The 23,578-nt window shown below is 48.2% G+C and overlaps 1 protein-coding gene across 1 annotated transcript in view; it reads left to right on the forward strand.

Moving 5' to 3' along the window:
- The window catches only part of TLL2 (tolloid like 2), a 120,593-nt gene that overhangs the window by 71,150 nt on the left and 25,865 nt on the right, over positions 1 to 23,578 (forward strand). Inside the window, exons 5-10 of the mRNA XM_024563209.3 lie at positions 1,610 to 1,727; positions 4,404 to 4,582; positions 5,537 to 5,642; positions 13,134 to 13,258; positions 15,835 to 15,950; positions 21,137 to 21,239. Coding sequence (XP_024418977.2) covers positions 1,610 to 1,727; positions 4,404 to 4,582; positions 5,537 to 5,642; positions 13,134 to 13,258; positions 15,835 to 15,950; positions 21,137 to 21,239 — 747 coding nt within the window. The remainder of the gene's footprint in view (positions 1 to 1,609; positions 1,728 to 4,403; positions 4,583 to 5,536; positions 5,643 to 13,133; positions 13,259 to 15,834; positions 15,951 to 21,136; positions 21,240 to 23,578) is intronic.

Here is a 23,578-nt window from a genome sequence, read left to right on the forward strand (position 1 = left end):
AAGTTCATTTAGATAAAGCACTTAGAATAGCGCCTAGCACATAGTAACTAGTAATTATTTGCTATTGGTATTATTATCTTTAAAACATGTAAGCCATTCAGTGGCTTCCCATCACTACCAATGAAGCAGAAACTTCCAACTAAAGCCCCCCTCCAGGCATCCCTTGACCCCACCCCTGCCCCACCTGGTGTTTTACCCCTCCCTCCTCTCTCCTTGGTTGCTGTGCACCAGCCTCACCAATCATCTCTCTTTCCTTGAACATGTCCACCTCATTGCCACCTGGGCACACTTGCACTTGTCCTTCTGTCTGTCTGGAGTGTTATTTCTCCAGATCTCCTCTTGGCTGGCTTCTTCTGGTCATTGAAGTCTCAGACCAAATGACATGTCCACAGAAAGGCCTTCTTTGAGTCCCTGGTACCCTCACCGGCTACTCTCTCCCAGCACCCTGCTTTACAGTCTTTGTAACGTGTGGTATCTTACCTGTGTTCTTTCAGACCTGCTGTGCTTTTATAGAAACTCCATCAAAATGAACTAACTTGGTATAGAGAACTTTGATTACACAGAAATTTTTGTTATTCTGCAATTAGTAGGGCTGCTATTTCGGCGAGTGGTTGAACTGTAAGCAATTTGAACCAAAAGTATCAAGATGTCCAAAAAAAAAAAGGACAGCTAAGCTCCTCTTTGTTCTATGTGAATGTTTTTAGGGACAGCAGCGTGACTCCACGCCACATCTTTTAGACTGGGAGCCTCCCCAGTGGTTGGGTGGGTGGGTGGTTGGTTGGTTTTTTGCAACAAGATCACTATACAATTTAGACTCTAGCCTCAACCAACCCTTGTACTTTCCAAACTATTTTTTCTAGCTCCTCATTGCCTCTAGCAAAATCAGAATAGTCTTCTTTATCTCCGATTGGTAGACTTTGAAAAGAATACTTATTTCCAATTCATAACTAGCATCCTGGAGTTTGTACCTACTTTATTCTTGCTCCTAGACAATTATTGTTTTATTTTTCAACATATTTTTAATTAAGAAAATGTGAAGATGGGTTCAGAGAGAGTATGAGACTCACCTGTTTTAAAGGCATTTTAGAAAATCAGGTTCAAGGTTACTCCAGAAAACACGGAATTCCTATGCAAAGGTAGCGTGGATGTACATGAAATAGAAGTTTTGGAGCACATGGGGACATCCTCCTGTGGCTATAAAATAAAGTGAGGGCACGGAATGACGTGCTGGTGAGCTGCTTCAGAAGCCTAACATTTCCACATTGCACAACCTGGGTAAGACTTTTTTTTAAACCTTAGGAAAGTACTTTAAATACAAAGGAAAAGCTGGCAAGCCCAGATAATTTGAAAATCCATTTTTCCCCTCTCTTCCAATTCACAAACTCCTTACTCTCTGTGTTTTGGTAATTCAGGAAAGGTATATTGTATTCTTAGCAAGGTAAATCCTAATTCCTAGTACATTTCTACTCTTAGACACCTGAACAAGTTTTTCTTTTGTTTGTTTGTTTTTGTCATTGGAATGAGCTCTGTTGTAAGCTAGCATGGCTAACAGCATCTCAGGGAAGCACGGGCCCATAAGTGAATGATGAGCACTCACCTGTCCTTTCAGGAAGCCAGAGGGCCATTTTTAAGCAGGCCATGAGACACTGGGAGAAGCACACCTGTGTGACCTTCATAGAGAGGACGGACGAAGAAAGCTTTATTGTGTTCAGTTACAGAACCTGTGGGTAAGTAAACAAAAGCTAGGCCACCTCCATGGAATCAGACGCAGACAAAGCTAATGGCCCAGGAGTCCTGAATTTTCTCTACAAAACCAAGTATTTCCCATGAGCTATAATACACAGGAGCCCAGGGTTTGTCAGAAACTCCCCTTGCCCTCAATGATCTCACAGTCCGGTGATAAAGTAGGTGGGGCAAGCGGGAGGCTCCAGGAAGACAAGGGGTCTGGTACCCTGTCTTGCAAGCAGAAGGCTTGGGGGTGGTTCCTGTGGAGAAGTGGTTCTCAACCACTTTGGCATCCGGGGCCCGGCTGAGAATCTGACGGGCTCCCTTATATGCAAAATTCTGCATGTAATCATTACGATTTCCTCAGAAAAACATAATAAATAATGAGATAACTGATTATGCCTGAACTTATCTGTTATGCCACTAAATGTAAGTGTGATATACTCTGTTACTGACAGAAGTTTCCCATATTGGTCCAAAAACTCAAACCTAACCGCACGCTGTATAAATGAGATAACGCCCGAAGAAAATGACACAGAAAAGAGTGTAAGTGAGAGAAAAGAAGGCACACAGGCAAACGCTCACAGAAAGAAAGCTGGGATCACAATTTTTGTTATAGACAAAGCATTTTTTGTTTTGTTTTTAAAGTGTTAAAAAAAAAAAGGTGAGGCACTTTATAATGAGAAAGGGCCCAAGCTCCGGTGAGAATATAACGGCCATAAATCTTTAGGTACCAAACAGCAGAGCATTAAGAGTCATAAAATAAGCCCCAGGGAGTTCAAGGGGAAATTGACAGAAACCCCAGCAACAGGAGACTTTATTTCATTTCTGTCAGCGCACGTAGATCACTGTCGAGTGACCAAAAAATAAGCAAAGATTTGCAGAGAATTAGAAAAATGTAATTAATAGAGTTGATCCTGCGGGTCTATCAGATCCTGTAACCTGATAGCACAGCTTTTTTGTTTAAAGTGGCTGTTGAGCTATCACTGACATTGTCCATCTACTTAGCATTAAGGACACCTCAGTGAGTTCTGAAAGGCAGACATCGCATTAAAATATTCTCTAATCACAAAGCAATGAAACTGGACATAGTAACATAATAAAAATAAAATAAACACCTCTGCATTACCTGGTAAGTTAAAAGTTCTCTCTCTCTCTCTCTCTCTCTCTCTAACTAACTCTTAGGTCATAAAGAAATCAGAATTAAAATTACAAGATGTCCAGATAATGAAAGCCTATAGTTCAGCATTGAAGAGATATGGCTAAAGCTATGTCCAAGGGAAACCCCCGGCCCCCGATATCCACAACACTTATTAAGAATGACGATGAAATTTCAAAGAAGTTAGCAAAATAAATAAGTACATAAAGCCTACTATACCACACCAAAATGAACCTAGTGAGAGCACAAGAAAATAGACAAGGCGTAACACGTTATAGGACTAATAAATTAAAGAGTGAGTTTTTGAATAAAATAAAAAGAAACTAGAGTTATACTACTTCTTAGTCTAAGCCAAAAACAGTGACAGTGCAGAAATATTCAAAGTCAGAAATGAAAAAGGAGGACTCAGCAGAGTCATAAAAGAATACCCTGCAAAGCGCTAGGGCAGGAGTTGTGGAGATCTGGGTGACGTGAATGACTTCGAGATAAATAGGAAGTGCTGGCACAGCTCAGGAACTTTGAAAAAAATTGAAAAATTGAGGGAAAACACTCTTTCCCTCAAAGCACCAAATCTAGAGTTTCACAGATGAATTCTTTGAAACCTTCCAAAAATAGATTATTTGGGTACTATTTAAGCTTTTTAGTACATAGAAAAAGAACACTCTTCCAAATTACATTTCAGGAACTATCGTGGCATTGCTATCCCAAAATGACAAAGATGGCACCAAAAGAGAGGAAATTATAGACTCACCCAACATGCGTGGCCATGCCAAACCCTAACTGAAATGTCGGCACAGAGCGTTCAGCAGTGTGAGAGTAGACGAGGGGCTGCCAAGAAGGCGTATCTAAGGAGTGCACGACTGGTTCAGCTTCGGGAAATCTGTTTCCATGATTCGCCACATTGACAGGTCAAAGGAAAGAAGCCATATTCATAATCTCGATAGATGCTGAGGAGGCATCCACACAATTTAACATGCTTTTTTTTTTTTTTTTTTTTGAAGTAGCCAAGGTAGCACAAGAATAGATGTCAAGGACAGATCCTTGATTTCATACATATATATATAATCTGCATGGTGGGATTATGGCCCTTTTAACTTCTTGTGTTCTACCTTTCTATGTTAGGAATAATGAGTAAGTAACAGTGACCAGGAGGAGAGCCATCCCTAAGGCTTCTCTGATAATAGCACCAAGAAGCATCTTTACAGAAACTCAGCCGCCTCCTTCCCCATCTCCTCTCCTTGTCATCAATGATGATTGGGCAGAGACTCGGGGTGGAAGGTGGGGAAGGGTAGGTGCTTCATTCCAGGAAGAGAGGCCATATCTTTCTTCGGATTCTCAAGTGGATCTTGACCACCAGAAAGGTCAAGAACCTCAGGAGGTTACTTCTGTATTGGGAGGAAAGTTGGACAGCAACAGAGCATGAGGCTCTGAAATTGCGTTTCATTTAGACACACATACACGCGTGCGCGACTATTGCTGTTCCCAGACCCGCTGACCTGGGTATTTCTGCCTTGTCTAGCTGTTGCTCCTATGTTGGGCGCCGAGGAGGAGGCCCACAGGCCATATCCATTGGGAAAAACTGTGACAAGTTCGGCATTGTGGCTCACGAGCTGGGCCACGTGGTTGGGTTCTGGCATGAACACACCCGGCCAGACAGAGATCAGCATGTCACCATCATCAGAGAAAACATCCAGCCAGGTGAGGAGCCTGTGTGGGGTCTAGAAGTTAAAGGCCAGGAAGGTGGCGTCCACGGGGGGCCGGGAGAGGGAAGGGTGGGGTCAGGCAGGAGGGAAGGAGAGGGGTTGCTAGCAGCTGACAAACGCTCAGTGGGAAGTACTGAGGCGGTGACTACCGTGCAGGTGCTTGTCACCAGCCTGTCCCTGTCCATCTGCCAGAGCTTGTAGGCTAGAACAGGGCAATATGACTTTCCATAGTGTAAAGGACGATGAAGTCCAGCTCCATTTCCTGAAAGGAACAGAGTCGACCAGAGCACTGCTTGTTGCAGCGTCGAAGCAGATAAGCCGGAGAAAGAGCTCTCCTGGTCGCTTCCAGAACGTCAGTTTTGCTGGCTTGGGCAGCACATCTTTTTAAAACTGAAATACAATTAGGACATGAGTACATATAAAAACAATGTTTCTGCCTAGAAGTGTCTGCCCAAGGCAGATAAATTGTCCAGATTTGAAAAAAAATACCTTCTCGTGTTAAATGATTTTATATAGCAATTCATATTGAAGATTAAAGTATCTGGCGGAATAATAGGGTTGCCTTAAAAATGCTTTCAGGAGTCTGAATTGTAAGCTATTTGGGGTTGAACTTATCTCTGACTTGTTTTCTTTTTTTTCTTTAATAGCAAGAACAGAGTCTTTGGTTTTTTCTTTTTTCTCCAATCGTATTGATAACTAACCTGTCTGCAGACATAGTTTAAGAGTTTGGAGTGGCATTTGGGGAGGGGTGTGGGGGTTGGGAGAACATCGGGCTTATTGTTGGTTTCAAATTTCCAATCTTGAAAACGGTGACCAGAACCACACCGACCAGGTTAGGTGGCTGAGGGAGCTAACCGGAAGTTGCTATGGGTCCTCCTCCTCCCCGCTCCGCCCCCTTTCAGGTGCCTGCTTTGTTTTTCAAAGTCATTAACAGAGTGTTGTGTCACAGGTCAGGAGTATAACTTCTTAAAAATGGAAGCTGGGGAAGTGAGCTCTCTGGGAGAGACGTACGACTTTGACAGCATCATGCACTACGCCCGGAACACCTTCTCAAGGTCGGAATCTGTGCTCTTGCCTGGTCTGTTTTCCTGTGCCTGCCGCAGGCGCGGGCCGGATTGCGGGAGGTCTGCAGAGAGTGGGTCTCCGCATGCTCCTAGCACAGTCGGCGTGCCTGTCCTTGAAATACAGTGGCCTCTGGGCTGCGGTGAAATATAATCTAATCAGGTTCCCACTAATAAGATTGAATCCCGTTGTGAAGCTGGTGTTCCATCATGCCTTAGTGTCACAAGCAGCAAACTGGAAAAGGGGCATTATGGAGAGAGTGGCTGCGATAATAACTTAGAAGCTGTGTGTCAAATTTCCAGGGGGTGGGGGATCTTCGAAAGCACATCCTTGAGGTGGGCATGGTGGCGTTTACCAGTTCTCCGAGAGGAGGTTTGGTTTATTGGGAGCTAGGTCGTGTCAGAGCAGGGAGGGCTCTATATCGCGGGTTCATTTCAGAGGTGAGGAAATTGAGGCTCCAGCCAGCTCGAGGGCACACAGGTAGCTGGGGTTGGAGTGAGAACAAAGATCCAGGTCTCCCGCCTGCTGCTCACACTCGATGCTAGTGGGACCCCCCAAGCAGGATTGGACCCGTTACTTACCGCCAGCATTGGCAGGATCTGTTTTGCAGAGTTGGTGTTGTGCTGGACCAGGTATTAACTATTTGCAGTACCGCCCTTACTTCTAGACCACACAAATATTTTGTGTGAAGAACTTTTCCTCTGCTAGTCTCAGTTTTGCGGGTGTTCCCAACCTTGAGTTAAAGGAGACACCGAGCACATATATTTTTTTCTCCTGGTACTTTTTCAGTCTCCTCTTAAAACTAGGTTGTTTGCTATTTATTTATTATTTATTTATTTATTTAATTACAACAAAAAGATTTGAAGTGATTCACAATGTATACATAGGACAAAAAGAAAAAAAAATAAGTGAGGAAATTTGAGTATGGGGGAGGGAAGAAATAAGGGTAGATGACTCCGTTGAAGTTTGGAATCAGTTTGATATTCAGAATATATGCCAGCGAAGTCACGGCAGCAAATGCTGCCCTGTGCTTCCTAGCAGCCACAGCAAAGAGAGAAACAATTCACTTTATGAGTCACCATGTCCATAGAGATCAAAGAACATCATTCATGCAGGAGACACACAGTTCTCGGGAGGGAAAGAGAAGCTGTTTATTTACCCCAGGGCTCTGGGGCTCTTGGGTAAGGCTACTGAAACGATTCTGTTGATGGCATCATAGATGTGTGAGGGAGATCCTCCAAACCTCGGTGGCCAGAGTTCTCAGGGGGCACTGTTCCTCTGGCCACACGGCTGATTTCGTATGAGCTCCATCCTGCACCCAGGCGGGAGCTCTACTGGGCAGAGTTTGGTCTAACTCAGCATCTTTGAACAAGTGGCATAGGAGTGAGCTACCCTGTTCTTTTTACTCTTGTCTGGACTCTTTATCAGGAGATACAACAGGCGACGTGGTATAATGAAGAGACCGCTGAACTGAGAGTCAGAAGACAGGGTTTGAGTCCTGGTTCTCCCAGGGACCTTGGTACTGAGGGAGGCGTAGACAGGAACCAGGGGCAGCTGTGTGCTGGGTCCAATCTCTATCTTCCTGGGCCTCAGTTTCCTCCTGAGAGGGTTGGACTACATGTTCTCTGAGCTGCTTCCAGTTCAAAACTTTCATGTTGTGATTTCTTAATCTGGACAGATGGGTGAAGGATTGACAGATATGATTGCATTTGTTGCCATATGGAAATCTGAGGCTTCCTTCTCCAGGTGGGGAAACTGAGAGTTTGAGGGACCTACTCTGGGGGCAGGAAGAGTCTCAGGAAGCCAGTGGGTGGGCAGGACGAGAGACCTCCTGCAGAGGTCAGGGTTGGGGTGGGGCGGCTTGGGTGCTGGGAAATAGTGCAGGGAACGTTTGGGTCACGCCACCTCGGCACCAGGGGCTACAGGCTGCTGAGTGGGGACAGAGCATCGATTTATGAGGGAACCAGTGTCACTTTGGTCCACGTGAGGAGCTGGTAACTTGGGTGGTGTTTCTGTAGCCGTCATAACTCTTTATTGCTTTATAATTTATTTGTTAATTATTATTATTAATTTATCTATTAATACCTCTGTGTTGCATATCCCTCTCCCTCACTAGCCTGAGATCTTTGAGGACAAAGACCACTATCTCATTCTCTTCTAATCCCCAGCACTTAGCATGGTGCCTGGCACAGAGTAGGTGTTCAATAAATATTTTTTATTTTAATTTTTTAATCCTTGCCTGAGGATGCATTTATTGATTTTAGAGAGAGGAAGGAAGAGAGAGAGAGAGAGACAGAAAGGGAGAGAAACACATCAGTAGGTTGCCTTCTGTACATGCCCCAACTGGGGATCGAACCTGCAGCGGAGGTATGTGCCCTGACTGGGGATCTAACCCATGACTTTTCAGTGCACGGGACAACGCTCCATCCAACCGAGACACACTGGTCAGGGCAGTGTTCAGTAAATATTTTTTAACAAATAAATTAATGAATGAGTCCAAGGAGGTAGGGACACCTGCAGTGCTGGGGACAAGGTGAGGGAAGGAATTTCCATTACCCTCACTGCAATTCTTCCTACATACTCACAAATGCAGTGGTCACTGTATTAAGGAGAAGCTACAAGTATCTACTGTGTAGGGTATTTTGGATAAATTACTACCAGTGGGGTATAGGAACTACACTTCCTTCTCAGTGTCTGCTGAGTGCCAGTTACTATGCAAAGCTCTGAAGCCAGAGGCCAAGGCTAGAATGCAGACAGAGTATCTTCTGGCTCCAGCATTTCTTTTCTGTTTTTCATTTTAAAAATCTCCTCCTTTCCCCCCCTGTGATCTCTAGCTTACAGTGCCAGCCCTTTTGCCCTTCAGGAGATGCACACTATTAACACTGTTGTCTATGAGAAAACATTCTATCTGCATAGACCAGTGGAAGCCCATGGACTAAACCCATGAAATAACAGTTCCTCTTCACAAGTGCCCAGGACCCCGAGGAGGGAGCCTGGCAAGGAGGTAGCACAGGGTGGACGGGCAGGTGGGGCGGAGCAGAGCAGCTTCTCTGCAGGCGCTGCAGGGAGGAAGACTTCCCTTCTGCTCCCCTGCTGTTATCTGTGGCTGCAGCACAATCTACCCCCCACCTCCACTTAGTGCCTTACAACAACTTATTTTTTATGATATTGTGGGTCATTCTAGCTTGTTCTTCTCTGGTCGCCCCTGGTTACTCCCGCAGCAAGTCATTTGACAGCGTGATTGGGCTGGGTGGTGGCCAGTGCCATGTCTGGTCATTGTGTTGCCCGCCCACCGGTGCCCCTTGGTTCTCCTCTGTGTGGCCTCTCATCCTCCAGTGGGCTAGACTGGGCTTCCCACTCCATGAGACCTTAGAGTTCCAGTACAGGACAGGTTGGCAGGCTGCAAGAGTCTTTAGACCCAGGCTCTAGAACTTGCGTGGCATGACTTCCATCACATTTTATTGGTTGGAACAAATCCCAAAGCCAGCCCAGATTCAAGTTATGGAGAAGTAGATTCTACCTCTTAGTGTGGGGGTGGCAACTTCACATTGCAAAGGGATGTGGATATTAGGAGGCGTAATTCACTATTGTAACAATCTACCACAACTACCCTCTCACCTCTGCCCCGGAGTTCAGAATGGTTTTGGCAACTATGTTTCATAGCAAGTAGATACCCGCATTGTCCCGTCCGCAAGTGTCTGCGTGGGTTTTCAGAAAACCGCTCTGTTCCGTGGGATGTTTTCCAGTGGCCTCCTGACTGGTAGGCTTTCCGGGCCCACTTTTTATGAAGAGTTTCCCACTCCTTAACTCCATGTCATTACTTCGGTTCGCATGTCCCCTGCAGCTGGCCTGCACATTGTCTTTGATTCTGTAGAAGAGCAGAAAACGGCCCATAGGACATGTACTCATCTGGAGGCAAATGCTATTCCTGCTGATGGGAAACCCAATCTTCGTGTGTCTTTACAGCTGAGCTGTCTCTTTCCAACTTTATTCCCCCGAGTTTATTGCAGCTTCGCCCCCGCCCCTTGGTTGGCCCGGGGCTGCGGGCAGTGGTGGCTTTGAAGGATTCCCTGGGCAAGGGTCCAGGAGATGAGGAGACAGTGCTCCGGTACAGTGTCGTCTTTGTTTGGAGAACTCGGAGCTGACAGTTTTATTCCCTGAGGCATTTGCCAAACCCTTTCTTGGTTGAGCAGAATGTCAATTCTAAGTTGTCCTGCATAAAAGTGGGGACATTACTACAGGGGTTTACACAGGGGATGTCTCTGGTAGTAAACATCTTCCAGAACCCACCGCCTTGCTGGTGGCTCAGGATGAGCTGGGTTGGGGGAGGGAGCTCAGCCCCAACGAGCTGCGTGAGTGTGATCCCATGCTGTTCCTGCTGCTTTGAAGTCACCAGTGTTCCTAACTCTCTCATCTTTCCAAGCCACGTTAAGGCCTACTCTTTCTTGGGCAGTGGGAAACCCTGGTTGGAAGACGCCCGAAGGCAGGCCCCAGGACGGCCTGGGTTCCAGGGCTGGCTGTCCATTACTAGCTCTGTACTCAGGGTGAGTCACGTAAGCTCTGCGGGCTTGCTTTTCTCACCTGTAGCGAGGAGCCCTGCTAATGACGGCACTTGCTCCCTCGAGTGCTGTGAGGATGAAACGAGGTGGTGCCTGTCAAGTGTCCGGCCGGGACCTGGCACGCAGCAAGGTGGCCGACGCGGTGTGGGCATCGGCAGGGTCAGCTAGTCCAGACCACTAAGAGCTTGTGGTGAGCCTTGCATTTTGTGCAGCTAAATGTCTTTCTTCAGAGGAATCAAGAAAATAAGTGCAAATGAACACATTTTCTAGTAGGGCAGAAGCACCCATTTTTTGATTAGTAGGTGATTGAATTTGGAATTTTATGTAGAGTTGTCCCTTGTGATTTAAAATTCAGTGAGATCAGTGAGGGAGGTCAAGGATTCTGATAAAGTTTCTCTAGAGGACTAGACCCAGAGATGAAGCGGTGGGAGTTAGAGACCTTAGGACAGGTGGTTAAGTGTTAGGGATGGGGGTACTAAAAAGGATATCAGCAGATGACCTGGGCTCCTGTGTGCTAATGTTGGAAAGAAAGTGATCTTGAAGTCTGATTTAGAAAAAAATGTACATAGAAAAACAAAAAGGAAGAAATAGGGATAATATATATTTTCCAAGGTAGTGGAGAATTTAGGGAAAAGGAAATGTTTGGAAGAGAGAAAAGAGAGAGGGCGGCTAATAACTAGGTAACGAGAATTTTCGCATTTCCTTTTGGGTGTAAATAACTATTTTGTGAAATCTTTTGAAGACTGTCCTATCTTGGCTATGTAATGTAGTTCTAGAAGCTTTTCTCAAGGCTTCTTTCAGTTCCAGTCCCTGAGGACATAGAGGTGAAGGACCCAGTCTCTCTGCTGGAGGAACTTGGTATTTAGCGGAGAAAACAATTTCTATCACCCCTCAGAAAAAGACAATACAGTATGATAAGAGGAGACAAGATGAAGAAGGCTCAGAGGAGGGCATGATTAACTCAGGATAGAAAGGGCTCAGAAGACTTTTACGAGGGAAGGCCATCTGGGAGGGTTTGGGGACAAGAAGATGGGTGGTGGGCAGCTTTAGCAGAATACAGCGCGGGGAGGGCCATGTTGGGGGTTAGCAGAAGTTCGGCGTTGCTTAAGATCATGAGCGAGGTGGAGGTGTCAGGAGATGTGGCTGAAGAGGAAGGCAGAAGCAGTGAGCCAAGGGCCCAGAGATTCAGGTGGTGATTGGCAGTCAGCGAAGTATTCTAAGCAGGGAGGGCACACGCCTGTCCTGGCATTTCGAGACGGTCATATTGCAGCAGTGTGGGGGGCTAGATTAGAGGTGGCTGAGTCTACAGGGAGGGGGGCCACTGGGAAGGGTTCAGGAAGGGGGTGTTGATTGCCCAAGCTAAGGCCGTGGTCTGGAATGAGAAGGAAGGCACGGATTCAAGGCATGCATGGTAGGTACTATGGACAGGACCTGGTTCCTGATTTTGACAAGGGAGTGTGAGAGAATGGGCTTCAGTCTCAGGAGACAAGGCTCATGGAAGAAGAATGGGATACATTTGATTTTGAATGCATTGGACGTAAGAGGCCCATAGGACAGCCTAGTGGAAGGGTCACCAGGCCCTTGCAGGTGACTGTGGCTGTGAGCCTGTGGGTGGTGGTTAAAGCCCAGAGGAGCAGATGGGGCAAGAGCAAGGAGGAAAGAGAGAGGGGCCAGAAACCTGAGAGACAGCACTCCTAGGGGAAGCAGAAGAGGATGTTAACTTACTGCTCAGAGAGAGCAGTGCCCTGGGAACCAGAGACGAGAGTCTGAGGATGGAGGGGACAGCAGAGGTGTTAGTGCTGTAGAGAGGGCAGGTGAGGGTTGACAAGTGTCCCTCCCAGTTATCAGTTGGTCAATGACTATTGGTGACTATTGCCGTGTGGCCAGATCAAAATCGGGTTAAGGGGAGCAGGCAGACAGAAAATGGAGACAGTTCTTTCCAGAAACTTGGTTAAGAAAGGAAGGAAAGACACAGGGTGGTAACTGGAGAAGGAGCCTGTTCGAGGGAGGGCTCTCCCTCCAGGAGAAGCCCCAAGTCAGGGGTCTGGAAGCAGGGGGGCAGGCTCGGGCTCAGGGTGCACCACGCCCACAACTCGGAGCTGTGCTTAGGGCTCGTACTCGGCTGGACATCCTGGTATCCACTTGTCTGTTTTGGTCATTTGAGACTTTATTTGCACTGGAGTAGAAGAAGACATTAAAGTTAAAAGGGACTGGATGTCATGACCATTAGGCCAATCTCTTATTGTCCAAAGGAATAAACTGAGGCTCAGAGAGGGGAAGGGACTTGTCCCAGCTCACTCAGGTGGCAGAGCCAGGCCTGACATAGAAATCTCTAGGTCAGGGCTCTCTTGACTACCCCTAGTTCTCTGCCTTCATCTCATTTTCCATCTGAGTCCTCCTCTTGAGAGCGAGGCCCCCAGCTCCAATCCCCATTATTCACCGGCTCATCCGGCACTTCCCGACCAGCCCCTGACAGACAGCCTCACAACTGTGCTGGTTCCCATGTTCTCTCTGGAGCTTCCCCAAGACTTTCCATGCTCAGTACCACCTGTTGCACAACTTCAGGGGGCACCACTCACATCGTAGTCTCTGAATGGTGCTCCCTGCAGTTTTTCAGCATGGTGGCCCTGGGGCCTGGACCTGTCAAAGGCTGCTTTGTGGAAATGCTCAATAGACATTAGTAAGGAAGCCCTTAGGCCACTGGGCTGGGGCATATTTTTAAACCTGACAGAATCATTTTCCTATTGGAAAGTGAGCAGGCAGCTGATGAAATGGAATGCTCAAATGCCAGCACGAGAGCAGGACGGGGGTAGGAATGTTGACGGTGTTATGGGCAAGGAAATGAAGACTGTAAATCCCAGCGTGGACGGCCTGACAGCCTTGACTTTTCTTTCTCCTTTCTCTCGCTGTCTTTTCTTCCTGTAGAGGAGTTTTCTTAGACACCATCCTTCCCCGTCGAGATGACAATGGCGTCAGGCCAACCATCGGCCAGCGTGTGCGGCTCAGTCAGGGAGACATAGCTCAAGCCAGGAAGCTGTACAAGTGCCCAGGTAACTGACCCCTGGCGAGTCCCAGGGCCCCCAGCACGGCCCTGGAGCTCGGCTCACCTGCCCTTCGCAAACGTTCCCCTTAGCTGGAAAAACAACTTGGGGAACCTGGAGAGACCACCGCTGGCAGCTGTGATTTCCGATGTGCTGCTGTTAGGGGGTGTTAGATGGTATAGGAAGCCCAAATGGTGAAGCGCTTGATGCAGGGAAGTGAATGGTAGGTCTTCAGTCCACAGCTTAACTTGTGGGAAGCTACAGAACTCTCTGGCAAAGCCCTGACATTCAAAAGGGGAAGAAGGCACAGTAGAACAACAGTGTGCCCCAAGTGGCAAAAGCACCTCTCCTTTCTATGGGAATAAGGTATGTGTTTTGGCAAATAAAGAGGCAAGGATTTGCAGGAAGACAAAGAATGAAGGTGAATGCTTCTGGAGGGATGGGAGTCAACTTCCCAAATGGTGGAAGGTGGAAGAAGTCTCAGCACTGTAAATGAGGTCCCTTCTCTGGTCTTGGGGCTCTTCTAGTCACCCAAGGTACCAGTCAGTGGCCACCAGCCTGCCACTGGAGCCTGGACAGTGCTCTGGGGTCCGAGCAGATGTCCACTTCTCTGCCAGTTCAGAAGCCTGCTCCCCTTGAATTTGCCCTCTTTTTTGCCTTTTGTCCCCTTGACCTCAGCATCATCACACTCCCTGCTGCCCTGGGGGTGAGCTCACGTCCACCCCTTTAAGCTGCTGAACTTTAATGCAAAGCATTGATTACAGCAGCCAAGTTTTTACCCTGATGGGACAGAATGCAGTTCAGCATTTGGGGCAGAAAAAAGAAACTCCATTACCAACAGGTCCAGTAATCTTTTTTTTTTTTTTTTAAGATTGTATTTATTTATTTTTAGAAAGAGGGAAAGGGAGGGAGAAAGAAAGGGAGAGAAACATCGATCAGTTGCTTCTTACACACCCCCAACTGGGAACCTGGCCCACAACCCAGGCATATGCCCTGACTGGGAATGAAACCTGTGACCTTCCAATTCACAGGGCAGCGCTCAATCCACTGAGCCACACCAGCCAGGGCTCCAGTAACCTTTTAAAACCCCTAAACCAGGCACATGGTTTGATCTTGAGACAGAATATTGAAGTAGGGGCCATCTTAGAATATCTGGGCTATCACATCGCCCTGCTCAGCAGGCTCTTGGGGCCTGCAAAGGGCCGTGTGAGGCTCTCCTCCATCATGAACCTCTAGGAAATACGTTCATCCAGCTATTAGTCATCTGGGGGCGCATTAGGGCTGCAATACAGGACTCACATATCATATAACCTTGCTGAATTGAAAGAGAAACCTTATAGCATTCCCTGGGAAATGCCATAGTATTTATTTAGTTATAATGTATATGCCTCTTACTTCCCAAAAGGATTCGAGGCAGCTGGTAAATACCACAGAGCCATACAGTAACGTATCTGTTCCTGCAGAATGTTGATGATTATTCTGAAATAATTTCCATGGAACCCTTGGGAGTGTTGACTGCCAGGCATAATCCTCATGATGCCTGGCAGTTGTTGGGTAACATGATATTGAAGCCCTGATATCCAGGATTTCCTGAGGCCAAGGAAGGGCCACTCTCCAGCCATCCCTTCCTGCATCTCCAAAGACTGCAGCTCCCAGGGGTTTGAAGTAGTAGCTGAAAGAGAGGGTAGTTGCCGTGAAGAGTTGGAATTGCACTCGAGAAAATATGCATAAGGATGCTTCTTTCCCACATTTTGGGGGTGGCCCTGTAAGAGGAGGGGCCCTCAGCAACCTTGTGTCTTTGTCTTTGGGGCTCAAGTCCCTGGGAGTCAGGGGAATATGAAACCTGCAGCTTCCAAGCTTCTTCTTACAGGTGTGAGGACACATTAGGGAAATATTTTTCACAGGCCCAAGGTCCGGGTTGTAGATTCATGGCCCAGCAGCCCTCGGACATTCCTGGCCAGGATAGCTTCTTGTAGAGTATTCCAGCTTCCTGTCCCTCTGGCCATTTTTCTGTTTTCTCGGCTATTTGGTAGCTCGTTCAGAGGTGGGCAGCAGAAAAAGAAGAGGCAAGATTCAAACTAAGAGCTGATAGTGAGTTTCAAAGCATTTTTCCTCTGCGTTATTGACTTAGGCTTTCCCATTCTGTCTGCCACAGATACTGCTATTGGTGACTGTGAGGCTGCTACACGTGGAGCACTTACCAGGGGCCGAGCACTGAGCCAATCCGTTTCAGTTAGCACAGATGATTTCATTAACCTTCTGGGCAGGTCCCACCCACTTAACAGATAAGAAAACTAAGGCCACCACCACCCAGGTGGCTGGAGAGCTGAGATTCAGACCTGGCTCTGGGCCCAGCTGAATACTGAGAGCCTCAGAAGAACCCTTGGGGTGTTCCTTTTTTGGTGCCCAGACCCTATTTTCACTCTTATAAGCCAGGAAAATTATCAGCCAGCCTGGCACACTTCTCACCATTTGTTCTAAAGGCTGAGGCTAGTTCAGGGGAGTGTTTGCTCAGCAGCCCTGTAGAGGGCGCTCTCAGGCGGGAAGTTTGTGCATGAATCATGATTGCTGTTTTGCTTGTGCAGCTTGTGGGGAGACTCTGCAGGACACAACAGGAAACTTCTCTGCACCCGGTTTTCCAAACGGCTACCCTTCTTATTCCCACTGCGTCTGGAGGATATCGGTCACCCCAGGGGAAAAGGTAGGTGTGGAACCACCTCCAGAAATGACATAACTTTCTTTGAGTGGGGTGACTGACGTGTGAGGAGTTACTATTAATAGGAGCAATAACAGCTATTATGTTGCAGGCACCTACTCTGTGCCAGGCACATACTACTAGCTTGCTTAATGTTATTTCCTTCTGGACTTTTCAGCCAGCCTCCCTCATGCAAAGGGAAGCCTGTGTACTAAATGTCCACATGAGTTATGCATCAAGCTCACGGTTTGTAAACAAAGTAGGTGTTATCCTCCTTCCTGGATAAACACACTGTCAGAATGCCCTGGAAGGTGAGGATCCAATTGAGAATTTCTGGGCACCTCAGAGTGCTGCTCTGGCAGGTGGTGATATGCGTAGAGCTAGCTACCAACCCATGTCTGGTCTCTCCTCCTCCTCCAAGCCCCAGTGCTGTCTCAGGAGCACCCATGGTGACACGTCAGCCCACACCCCTGAACACCCTCTACTCCTCCCTCGCAAACAGCTATTGCTTGGCTGCCCTTCCAGGGGAAGTGGACTGCCTAGGTGTGCTGTCTACCCTTAGGAGGATGGATCCAGGACAGAGGTCCTTGCATGTCCTGGAAATGGGCTCAGGGGCTATTTCGGCAGGGAATTCCAGGGTTCTGGGCTCCTGGCGGGCGGTCTAGAAGCTGGGCAAGCTCTGGGTAGGCTTGTTCCTTTGGCCCTGAAGATTCCACCACTCTCAAGAGCCGAGCCCAGGGCAAGGCCTCTTTTGTTCTTGTCCAAGGGGAGTATGTCCTCGCCCCTACTGGAACGTGGTGCATTTCCTTATATCCATCATGTGAACAAGGAACCTGAGGCTTGGGCATTTTATAAATTGTCCTAAGTCATGGTAAGATATGGAACTGAGAGCCGGGCTTCTGCAGATCGAGACCCGTGTTTTCTTCGCCACACCTCTCCACAGATCCAGTGGCTCATCAAGTGCTCTCAAAACAGATGCAGCTATTTTTGAAATGTTTGCTCTGTCCCCTGCTTCTAGCTCCCTACAGCCGTACTTGTTGTGGCTCATCTCACAAATCATGACGCTGGTTTATTTGGCTGTTCCTCCTCTGGACTCTTCGAGGACACAGCCTATGGCACAGAGTCAACACAATAAGTATTTGTTGAATGAACATGTGGATGGATGAGTGGTGGAGTGAAAAACAAGCAGCTGGCGTGCAGTGAGAGGTGCTGGAATTTTTCAGGTGCCTACAGCCAACTTCTAGGTTTCCGTTTAAATGTCAATCTACACGTAGTGTGATAGCTAGGGAGAAATAATGGCTAGGAACCAGTGGGAGCATTTTCCATGGGCTGGGTACTGTTTTTAGCATATGTTGTGGATTCTCTCATTTAATCCTTTCAGTGACTTTGTGTAATAGGTGCTGTGACCACAGTCATTTCGCAGGTAAGGAAATGGACTTGTCCAAGGCTGCTCACTTCGTTGCAGAGCTGGGATCTGAGCCCAGGTGGTTGGACTCTACCAGACTCGATGCTTAACCATCATCCTATGTTATGCCACAAAAGGGACAGGCTACTAGACATTTGAACATGCATTCACACACACACACACGCCCTCACACATGCTCATGTGAACAATACCCATATGCACACGCCCTTCTCTGGCTGTAGGCATTTGTGACAGGGTGGCTCATCTTGAGCCCAAGAGACTCTAGACTTGTCTGCCTTGGGTGGATGTCCCATCCCTGTGCCTGCAGGAGGTGGCGTGGGAGGGAGGCAGGAAGGTAGAGGAGAAAGAAGAAGGGGTCTGCTAGTCCCCAAATTATTGAATCGCCCTGCATAGCAGAGGCTCTGTGATATGTTTGAACTGTGTAAGATTTCACCCAGCCTTAATTATCATTGCCAACTGGGGGCAGGGAGAATACATATCATTGAAATTCCTGCACCAATTATTTCCATTTCTGCTTCACCCACCTTCCCCAGAGCTGCTAGTAATTAGCAAACTTGATTGATTTGCATTATCACCTCCTGTTCATCACCTCTTCCCCTATGATCTTTATGGCTCACTAACATACTTAAAATAATTAGCCTGAATAATTATCCCATTCATTCAGATCATGAATGTGTTACCAAGGAATTTGTAATGATATTGCCTTTCTGAAATTTTAAAAAGCAAAGGCTAAAGAACTATATTGCAACCAGCTAGTGAGCATTCCTGAAGCAGTCCATGTGAGTGTGAGCACTGAAGGGGATACAGGGGATTGGAAGGCACAGTTTCTTTGTTTAGGAGGCTTAGAGTTTAGTTAGGGACTCCCCTTATCCCTGGGGAGTCTGATTTAACTGAAGGAGGAGCATTTGTTTGGAACCAATATTTTTTGAAGTTTCTGAGGTGGTTCTAGTGTGCAAGTAGAGTTGAAAACGACTGGTCTAGTTTGAAAAAAAAGCGACATATCTCTCTCACACACACACACACACACACACACACACTCTCTACAACATGGGAGCTGAGCTGGCCTATTATTTTCTAGTACTGACTCCTCATTTCCTGTGAGACCTTGGGGCTTTAGGGAAGAAGGTGCTCCTGTCTTGAAACCTGAACACTGGGTGGGATTGTCCCAAGGGAAGGGGTGGGGACTCTCAATAAAGACAGGCAGCCTGCGAAGAGCACTGAGTGTGTCTGGTTTGTGGTACACCAGGTGTGCACTCAGTGTGGCTTGATTTTTAAAATTGCCATTTATTGAGTGGCTATTGTGTGCCAGGCATAGCACTGTACACTCTCTAGTTTCTTGTACAGTCCCCTCCACAGCCCAGTGGTGTGCGTGTTGTTCTATAGATGAGGAAACTAATGGTCCAAGAGCACAGCAGTATTTTCCCAAGATCCCACAGCTAGGGAGTGGTGGAGCTAAGAAGAAATCCAGATCTGCTGGACTCTAAAAACACCTGCTCTGGAATCACTACAAGCAAGAGAGGGGAGAGTTCCAAAGAGGGCAGGGTCGTGTGCAACTGGGCAGTCAGAGAAGGACTTGGGGAGGTGGGAGGGGCCCCTTGAGCTGGGCCTGGGGAGGGTTCCATTCGTGTGAATATATTAGGGCGCTCTGGGAGATAAGGCCATGTATTAGGATGGGTGCTGGAGGCTCTGGAAGGTAGGCAGTAGTTTAATTTATGAGATTGGGGCAAAGGGAGCCCCTGAAGTTTTCTGAACAGAGGAGGGCTCTAGCAAACATGAGATAAAAGTGCAAGATTGATCTTGAAGCCCTAGTGCACACAGAGTGGACACGGGCACAGCGGGGAGGAGTTCGGGAGTCATCTCAGCAGGAGCAGTGCGGGAGGGGCTGTTGAGGGGCTGCGGGAGTGGCTGGGAGCAGGGGGCGTGGACATCTTAAAGGAAAAGAACCTGTCAGCATTGAGGTAAACAGTAGAGGCAAAGGTGTTGGACCTGAGTGATGGGGGCGATGGTGTCACCTCCAGACAGGGAAGCTGGAAGAGAAGTGCTTTGTTTTGAGGTGGCCTCACAGTTCATGGGGAGTGGAGAGGACAAGATCCAGCAGAGAAGAGAGACAGTAGAGAGAGGCCAGGCTCATGTGGCAAAACCAGAGGGCAGAGGTTCAAAGTAGAGGGGCCACAGAGAACAAGGACAAATACGTAACAGTCTTCTCTACTTGGCCAACAGGGCACCAGAACCTTTGGCCTGCAGCCCTCCCACCCTTGGGTTCAGTTGGAGACCAGGGACCAGGCAGGGACTGTTTGCATGTAAATGAAAGTGGGAGAGTGAAGATGCTAGAGAGAGTTGAACCAACGAAGGGAAAGGTCCCTGCAAGTGGGAAAAGGAAAAGGGTCGGGGCTCAGGGGCTGGCGCAGGGCTGCCCTCAGTGGGACCCCACAGAGCAAGAAGACCTGAGAAACGATGGAGCAGGGACAAGTGAGCACAGGCGAGAGACATCTGAGAGCTGAGGCCAGACGAGCCGCTGCAGCTCAGTGCAGGGGACAGCATGGACACTGTGCATGGTGGGGATGGAATTGGGGTGCAGGGAGAGGGGAAAACCTGAACTCTGTCTCAGTTGTCTGCTGGGGAGCCTCAAGCTAGGAGTTGCCGTGGGGGCCAGAGCCAGCTCATGGTTGCAGGCCTGTGTGCCGACTCTGCTGGGCCACCCAGCCCTCCACTGGGTGGGGCAGGCGTGTCCCCCGAATGGCCTCAGGGTGTCTAGAGAGCTGAAACCTTCCTTTCCAGTCCAGCTGAGCCCCCACCTCCGCAGCTTTCGCTCCTTCTCCTCTTTCCTTCTGGCTCCTCATTCCAGACACACCACAGTGAACCAGGCCGGGTTGACAGTACAGTCTCCCAAATATGTCCTTGCCTTTGCTCACATCAGTCGCTCTCACCAAAATGCTTTCACCCTACTTCTCTGACCCCTGGACCCTGCTTCCCCTTGGGTTAAATGCCACCTCACCCGAGAAGCCTCCTCCAGTATCACCGGGCAGAATTCAGTTGTCTCTCCTTGTGGCTCCTCAACACCCTCTCTGTCTGTTCCTCTCTTTTCAGCATCGATACCATACTGCTCTAATTGGCTCGACGCTTCCGCCCTCCCCTCTTTGTCTGAGCTCCCTAAAGGCAAGGACCCTGTCCTTCCGATCTTTCTGTCTTGATAGGCCAGCCCAGACTGGCACACAGTAGGTAGTGAGCACACGGTGGTGGAACGAATGAATGAATGAATGAATGCACAAACTGTAGGAAGGCTCTTAGACACACTACACCTCAGAAGAGTGAGGTCATGGCCGAGGGAACATTGATCACGGAGGGGCTCGGATGCACTCAGGCTAACCCCAAACCCTTTAGAATGATTGATGATGTTATAAGATCTTTTCGTATCTCTGAACTTCACTGACCCCTTACCTCCTTCCAAATCCCCAGACTCAATGCATCCTGGCTCGCCTTTAATGCATCTTGCTTTCTGTAAACCACCTAGTGACTTCAAAAGCTCAAGTTATTCCCCAGGCAGAACGAAAGGACCCATCTCCTCTGTTTACCCCCCATCCTACTCAAGGTTTATTATTTAATGTCACGAGGTTTCCTGTGAGTGTGTTTTTGGGAGGACACTCCTACTGTGGTCTGAGAGCTCTGTATGCTAAAGGGTAACGTGAGAACACTGGTATGCGAGATGTATCTCTCAAAACTCCTCAGGCTTTGTTGCCAAAACTGACTTTATGGTAACTCTTTACAGATCGTCTTAAACTTCACATCCATGGATTTGTTTAAAAGCCGCCTGTGCTGGTATGACTACGTGGAGGTCCGGGATGGGTATTGGAGAAAAGCCCCCCTGTTGGGTGAGTTGACTCAAGAAAGCCTTGAGAGGGGAGAGATTGGCTGGCCAATTGTGTGATGTGGTTAATGTTTGGGAGGGTCCATCCAGGCAGCAGTCACAGGAAGCTCTCAAGGGTCCTTGTCATTGTAAAACTCGGGACATTCCATTTGGCCCCACATGTTAGAAGCTTTTAAAGCTGTGAATACCCTTTGACCCAGCAATTCCACTTGGAGTTTATCCTGGGGAGCTAATTAAGGAAGTGTGCAAAGCTCTAGCCACAGGGATGTTCGCTGAAGCAGGGAGAATTGAAAACAATTTAAATGTTCAACGGTAGGGGTTAGCTGAATAAATTATGATGCGTCTTTTCAGTGGAAAACTGTCTAGCCATTAACAGTGAAGTTGGAGGTGACTCTTTATTGATACAGAAAGGTGTTCGTTGTACATTGTTACACGAAAAAAAGGTGTGACAAAATAGAATAGGCAGTAGGGCTCCATTCTAACAGGAATACACATCTATGTCTATTATGTGGGCACTACAAACGCAGATGCCTTCAGAAATAAGGTGTAAATGAACAAGATGGGGTTAGTATGGCGAAATAAGGGGGGGGGCAGTGTGGCAAATCGCACAGTGGGTATCCTGACCAAAATTGCTGCAATCATTGTGTGGGCTGAACTCAACCGGAAGAGACCATTCTGTGACCTACAATATGAATAGCAAGTAGAATTATAAATACAAATAAATTGTCCACAGTGGTTATTTCAAGATGATGGAATATTTTTAAAAACTGGATTCTGTTGTTGTTCCTGGGTTAGCTCCATTTTCTCATTTTCCTTTGAGGAGCATGTGTTACCTGGGGAGGTAAACAGTGCATGAACTCATACATGGATAGGCAGCTGGGACCTTTGAGTGAGAGGCCGTGGGCAGGTGGCACAAAGAGAAAGGTCAGTTCACTCAGGATTGGTGACCAGAAGAGAGCTCTGTCACGCGGGACTGGGGACAATTAATGTCGTAAGGAGGACCAATGCCGTCGGTGCCCAGGGAGTGGACGGGAAGACTCTCTGGGCACGATGGCCGTGGTGGAGACAGAGAAGGCGGGTCATGGGGAGCCCAATGGAAGGGTCTCAGCTGAGAGCGGGCTGTCCTTATTTGTAGAGTGGCCTGCAGAGTGGGCTTCCAGTCTAAGCTCTCAGTGAGAGTGTGGTCCTTGCATATGTTCATGGGGACAGAAAAGCCACCTTGTTGTGCTGTGAATGGCCTGCGAGTGAGCTGCTCTTGGGAAGTCGAGAAGAGAACTAAGTTGGGGAGTTCCATAGCTAGGCTGAACCCGACTTCATGTCAGATTTGGGGGTAGGTCGGAAGAGACAGAGACTCTGGCGGGACCCAAGGGGCCCTGGCAGGCATTAGGCTTCCCTGTGACCAAGAGGTCTCAGCCGGGTCAGCTGCCATCTGGAATAGCGCATAAGCCCCCTCTGTCTGGCAGGGTATGGAGTTTAAATAAATTCTCAGGAGTACAAACAGGTATGAGTTCATGTCCATGGGTGCTCTAGAAAGGAGCCAAGGCAGGCTCTGAGTGCGGGTACCAGGTTACCAGCACAGGGAGGAATCGGTAGTAGCAGTCCAGGTCAGCAAGCGGAGAAAGGGGTCGCGGGCCCAGCAGACAGAGTGTTGCACCGCAGGGCGAGTCGGGTGTGCACCCGGTGGCAGGTTGGAGGCTGTCGCCCTGGATTTCTGCTTCCCGTCTAAGGTGAGCAGACGTGATGTGTGCCAGCAGCCAGGGGGACGCATGGCTTTACAGGTGGCACTGACTGGATATGGCAGAATGACAGAGGGCTGTGTTCCTGGTAGCAGGGGTTCCTAAACCACGCTGAACACCAGCATCACCTGGGAAGATTCCTGAGTGCAGACTTCCGGGAGGCTACTGAATCGGAATCCCTGCGAGCTGGGTCAGGGAGTGATCCCACTTACCTACAAACATATGAACACATGAACTTGTCTAGTACCAAGTACACAGAAAGGGGACGGCAGGGTGCTCCTCTGACTCCAGAAGGTGGTTACCTCTGAGGAAGGAAGCCCAGAGCAGAGGTGATGGGCAGCTATAAAGTATTGTTTTATACTTAAAATAGTAAAAGGAGGAGTTAGACGAGAGCATGGCATCACAGACCCCTCAGCCTGGCAGGGACCTTAGAGACACTGATCCTGCACCTTCACGGGGAAACCATGCTCCCCGAGTATGGAACAACTCACTACAGCCACACGGCCTGCTAGTGGCTGAGGTCAGATCAGAACTTAGAATTCCTGGTGATGGGGAGAGGCTGAATCTGAGAAGAGTTTCCCCTAGGGTTGCTAGATAAAATGCATGA

Source organism: Desmodus rotundus, chromosome 4 (assembly GCF_022682495.2).
Source record: "Desmodus rotundus isolate HL8 chromosome 4, HLdesRot8A.1, whole genome shotgun sequence".
Taxonomy (NCBI): Eukaryota; Metazoa; Chordata; class Mammalia; order Chiroptera; family Phyllostomidae; genus Desmodus; species Desmodus rotundus.